A 5,709-nucleotide genomic window follows, 5' to 3' on the forward strand; every position below is an offset into this window, starting at 1 on the left:
CGATTGCATACATTCTGATCATTTTCCAACATTGCCAAAAACAAATGCTCTTAGTATTTAAGGCATGGTTCTGCAGAAATTCACTGATACGTAGAATCACACAATGGTTATAGCACAGGAGGCCACTCAGCTTGTCATGTTCATGCCATCTCTTTGCAAAAGCAATTCACCTGGTCCCATTCACCTCACTTTAGCATTTACTTCTAGTGAGATGGTGATGCAGTTCTCTTTCAAGAGCAATCAAGAATTGAAAGAAACTTTCCTCCACTACACTTATATTCTCTAACTGCTCACACTCTGTGTAAAAGCATTTTACTTCATATTACCATTGCACCTCTTGCCAATCACCATGGACATTTTTGTGAATCATTTGTAAACGCATTGTGCATGGAGCTTTAGTAATACATTAGGAAGAGTTGGAGGAAATACCATCAAGGTTCTGATTTATTCTACCAATGACCTACAATTTGTCTGAGGAAGCATCCAAACCAACATTTTTAATTTACTGAAAGAAGTTTCTGCACTGCCAACTCCCAAATGTTAAGGCTTGTCAAACTCTGGAATATGGATTATACTTGAAAAGTTGCCTTACTTGAAATTGCACCTCCACAGTCACTACCTCAAGGCTCGCTTATCAAGATTTTTGATTGTCTTTTATTTCTTAGTCAAAGGTATAATCTATGTTTGGTTGGATAGCTGGTCATTCAGGCTAGAATGCTAGAATATAAGAGCAGAAGTAAAATGCTGAGTCTGTATACGGCTCTGGCCAGACTGCATTTGCAATGTTGTGAGCACTTTTGGGTTCTTCATCAAAAGAAGGATGTGCTGTCATTGGAGGAGATCCAGGCAGGTTCACAAAAATAATCCCAGGGATGAAAAGTTTGTCATATGAGGAGCAGTTAACAACTCTGGGTCTCTACTTGGAGTTTAGAAGGGTGAATGAGATTCCAATTGAAATTTTCAGAATGCTGAGAGCCCTGGATTGAGTGCATGTAGAGAAGATATTTCCACTAGTAAAAGAGATTAAGACCCAAGGACACAGGCTCAGAGTGAAGGGATAAGCCTTTAAAACTGAGATGAGGAGGAATTTCTTCAGTAGAAGATGTTGAATCGGTAGAACCCATTGCTACAAAGTTTATTCAAATGTATTGAAGACAGTTCTTATTTGGTAAAGAGATCAAGGGTTACAGGGAGAAGGCAGGAGAATGGATCTGAGAAAATCACTCATGGCCGAATGACGGAGCAGACTTGTTGGGGCTGTTTGGCCTCAATCTGCTCCTATATTTTATGATTTGTGATGCAGAGTGATGCCAATGTGAGTTCAATTACTGCACAGCATACTATGAAGGACTCTTGTCAGTGGTCTTCTCACCTGAGGCGTGGTGGTTCTCAGTTAAACCAACATCAGTTATCTCTCTCTAATGAGAGAGCAGCCAGTAGGACTATGGCGACTTCACCTTTTTAACATGTATAGCTGCCTGCCCCTCTTCCGCGGTTATGCTAGAGCCCGGGTGTCCTTGGAGAAGGAGCACGCGGTGTCGACCAACACCCTGGAGTTGTTCAGGGAGAGGTGGGCGCCGCAGGGAGTGGAGTGCATCATTTCTCCCTCCAATTCTATTTTGATTTAGTCCCTCCCCTCCCCTTCACTGTTTTGATCACACAGCACTGCCCTTTGATGTGAAGGGCAGTGTTTGTCACTGGCCACTCGGGTGTTTTCCTATCTTCCTGGTGGTGGAAATTGAATAAAGATTGGTGCACTTTGTGTCTCTCACTGTGTCTCACACCTGCACACACACACACCATGGGTGCTGGGGATAAAATAAGCACTACCGCACTTAGGTGGTAGTGTGGGGTTTAAGGGGGACAAAAAGAGGAAAAAAAAAGGGGAAAAAAAACCAAAACAAAACAGGGACATTTCGTGCACTTTGAGAAGAAAAAAAAAATTTAACATGTATAGCCCGGTTTCCAATCAAATATTCACCCATCCCTTAATTGGCATGCAACTCTACTGCATTAGCTCGAGGTTAATAGCATACGGCCATTTCTACTGCGTTTAGGACAGTTAGATTAGACTTCGAGTCTTTTAAATATTCAGCCTAGATAGCCTGCGGTCTCTCGTCAAAACTATGTTTCTTATGGACGAGTGGAAGCAGGTCTGTGACTTACACTTTCATAGTTTTATCTCGACAAGTACTTAGAGCTAGCACTTCGATAACAATTTCAAGGTGGGTTACTATTTTAGATTAGATTACTTAGATTATTTACAGTGTGGAAACAAGCCCTTCGGCCCAACAAGTCCACACCGACCCAGACCCATTCCCCTGCATTTACCCCTTCACCTAACACTATGGCCAATTTACCTGACCTGCACATTTTTGGGCTGTGGGAGGAAACCGGAGCACCCGGAGGAAACCCACGCAGACACGGAGAGAATGTGCAAACCCCACACAGACAGACGTTGAAAGCAGTTGTGTTAAGACTGTCCCATTGTGAGTTCGCTATCATCTCACTGTTCAAGCAACCACCTTGAGGAATATCGAAGCGCAAATCATTGGTTTGTTGGTTAAAATCCCCGCCTCTCTTTTGGTGTGATTGGTGAAATGACGCCTCCTAACCCCTGATTGGTGCTGTTACTGTATATTTGCTCTTGCGACGGGTTCGCCAGGAACAGAAGTTTCTGACCAAGATTTAAACGCGAATTGTGACTGACAGGGAAATCTGCCCGTTTTTTGAAAGCAGCAGGCTATAAGCTGTCAGATCAAAGTGTTTTGGCTGGAATGAGTATTTCTGAGGCCGATTTCTGCGGTGTAGAGGATTCGCAGCCCGGGGGCTCTGGCTTGGACACGGCCGTTTCTCCATGGGCTCAGTCCCAGAGCCCTGCCTCTCAAACCCGACTTACATCAGCTCAACCCGCGGCTAAATCAGACGGCAAGGCGGAGGGGGAGTCACGGATTCGACGTCCCATGAACGCGTTCATGGTCTGGGCAAAAGACGAAAGGAAAAGACTGGCCCAACAGAACCCTGATCTGCACAATGCAGTCTTAAGTAAAATGCTGGGTAAGTGGAAATCGCTTTCAATTCTTGTAATGATATCATCAGAGAGAGAGAATGAGTTTTTCTAAACTAAAACCTAAAACGGCAGATGTGTGCAATTTAATAATGGTCCATTCAGGAATCTAGACTAGATGAGGGCATGGAATCAAAAAGATTGGCTAATATAATTCGTAACTGACGTGTGAATGCCTCAAAAACTCTGGACACAGGTTTTTTTTGTTAATGGTGCGAGAAGTTTCAAAAACTGAAGTCTGCACAAAACAGAGTACGGGTCACTTGACCTGAACCGATAGCTCCGATCTTTCTCCAGAGGCCGCCAGAGCTTTTCCAGTAATTTTGTTCTTTTTCTATTCAAAACAACTTTGACTTTTCCCAAAATATTTTATTAAATCTCTTTCTCGAATGAACTTTGTTGAAGCATCTGACCCACCCAAATTGTTTATTTGACAATAAAGTACTTTAAATTTGACAGTGTGTTGAGTTGTGCCCCGCTCTCTGAGATTTCACTGTGTGCCAATTGATGTGTGTCTGTCTGTGACCTCGCAGGGCAATCGTGGAAATCTCTCCCCTTTGACGAGAAGCGTCCCTTTGTGGAAGAGGCTGAGAGACTCCGTGTGCAGCACCTACAAGACCATCCCAACTACAAATACAGGCCTCGCCGGAAGAAGCAGAGCAAGAAAGTCAAACGAATCGAGAGCAATCTGCTGGCGCACAACCTGGCCCCGACCCACGGCTCTGGCCTCCGGGGCAGCCAGGGAGTTTGTGGCGACAGTTTCCCCAGGGCTCCGCACGAAGGGAGACACTCAGGCCAACAGCAACTTCCTCCCCTCTGTCACTACACTGAGCTACACGGCATGGGCTCGGAGTTCGACAACTATGGGCTGCCCACACCGGAGATGTCCCCCTTGGACGTGTTGGACCCAGTGTTCTTTCCATCGCACATGCACGAAGACTGTAGCGTCTCTTACAGGAACTACCAGCATCAGCACATAGACTACAGCCGCGAGAAAGCAGGCGGCCTGTCCTACTCCGAGCAAATCTCTGCCAATGTGGCCGAACTGGTTCGGAATCCGCAGCATCTGTACTACAGCCAGCTGTGCCCCCCAGGCCAGGGGGCGTCGGCAGCTCACCTTGGACAACTCTCTCCTCCTCCTGAAGCACAGCACGTCGACAACGTGGAACACTTGGCTCCAACTGAGTTTTGGACAGATGTTGATCGGAGCGAGTTCGACCAATACTTAAATCTAGCAAGGACTCGTCTGGATGCCCCTGGGCAAACCTTTCAAGTCTCTCTGTCGAAACTGAACCCGAGAGGTGTGTCTTGTGAGGAGAGCAGTTTCATTTCAGCACTGTCGGATGCCAGTAATGCGGTCTATTACAGTGCCTGCCTCTCTGGCTAATTCAAGGCGGTTAAGTCTCTGTAATTGTGTTTTCTTTTTCTTTTTTTTTAAAACCAAATATTTTAAACTTATTGCGGCCATATATACGCTTCTAATTCAACCCAAGTATCCGGAAATCACTGGTTGGCTTCCGATTTTAGCCGAGCGGGAAATAAAGTGAACCAGAAATTGATAAATCACTGGTTGGAAAAACAAATGAAATGGAATTTTCTTTTTGATGTCGGAAACACACACTGGTATTAAAAACGGAAATGTATTAGTCAGGGATCATTCCAAGTGGAATATCCTGTTTTGTAAGCCTTATGTAGCAGCACGTACAACAATGTGGTCAGACTACTTTTGCTTAAAAATCCGAAAGAAAATGTAAATGTTGAGGTTTTCTGGAACTATGCTTTCAGCGTTTTGTAGATACACGATATTATTTTAGTGCTTTGATAACTTTTTTTACACATGTATAATCTTAATGAAGGCTCACACTACTGTAAATAGTGAATTCCGTTTTAATTGCATTTTGTAAATCTGTTAATAAAAACTTCTATTTAATACATTTCAATTTGTAACTTCATTTTTTTAAAAGTTCATTTGTTTTATGTTCTAATTCAGATAATGTCATGAGCCAAATATAGATTATTTGAAAATAGCAAACTTTTTTATTTCTCATTACATTACATACTCCTTTTTTTTTCTAGCATCTGTTAGAAACGTGTATTGCAAAGGAATTAAGAATCTGTATCCTTACTGGGATTGACTTTTATCCTATGTTCCAGTTTTATGTTCAAGCATTTTGTAGTTTATTCTCTAAGAATGTCTCCAATCACTGTATGGTTTTGGAATGACTTTCACTCACTAAGACTTTTTTACATCAATTGTTGCACTTCTTTGGAATTTAATAGTCATAGTGATACACAATGCAGGAACAAACCCTTTGGTCCCACTTGTCCATGCCAACCAGATATCTTAAATGAAGTGTATAGGAATGTTTCACTTTGTAGCTAGCTCTCCATTCAAGGAATGATGAGTTGACTCGTGAAGTCAGTTCTTAAGTCCAAGTCACAGAGCTATTACTTGGTCTAGTTGCAAAATGTACATCTAGTTCAAAAACTTGGCTTCAAGCACCCTAAGTGGCTGCAGGTCAATGACTGTGACGCACAGTGAAAGGCTGTTTACACACAGGTACCTTAATTTTTTTTTAACTCCAACACCCTTATTTTTTCAATCAAGTAGATTTGGTTACTTAGTGTGGAAACAGGCCCTT

The 5,709-nt window shown here is 43.0% G+C and overlaps 1 protein-coding gene across 1 annotated transcript; it reads left to right on the forward strand.

Moving 5' to 3' along the window:
• Positions 1–2,668: 2,668 nt before the first annotated feature.
• sox18 (SRY-box transcription factor 18) lies at positions 2,669–5,001 on the forward strand. The gene is made up of 2 exons (XM_043710491.1): positions 2,669–3,057; positions 3,601–5,001. The coding sequence occupies exons 1-2, from the start codon at positions 2,778–2,780 to the stop codon at positions 4,452–4,454; spliced, it is 1,134 nt and encodes a 377-aa protein (XP_043566426.1). The 5' UTR covers positions 2,669–2,777; the 3' UTR covers positions 4,455–5,001.
• The last annotated feature ends 708 nt before the right edge of the window (positions 5,002–5,709 follow it).

The sequence above is a fragment of the Chiloscyllium plagiosum genome, chromosome 20 (genome assembly GCF_004010195.1).
Source record: "Chiloscyllium plagiosum isolate BGI_BamShark_2017 chromosome 20, ASM401019v2, whole genome shotgun sequence".
Lineage (NCBI taxonomy): Eukaryota > Metazoa > Chordata > Chondrichthyes > Orectolobiformes > Hemiscylliidae > Chiloscyllium > Chiloscyllium plagiosum.

Coding starts and splice junctions, on each gene's coding strand:
- sox18 (XM_043710491.1), top strand. CDS start 2,778: ATGAGTATTTCTGAGGCCGATTTCTGCGGTGTAGAGGATTCGCAGCCC. Junction 3,058..3,600: donor AGTCTTAAGTAAAATGCTGG/GTAAGTGGAAAT, acceptor GTGACCTCGCAG/GGCAATCGTGGAAATCTCTC.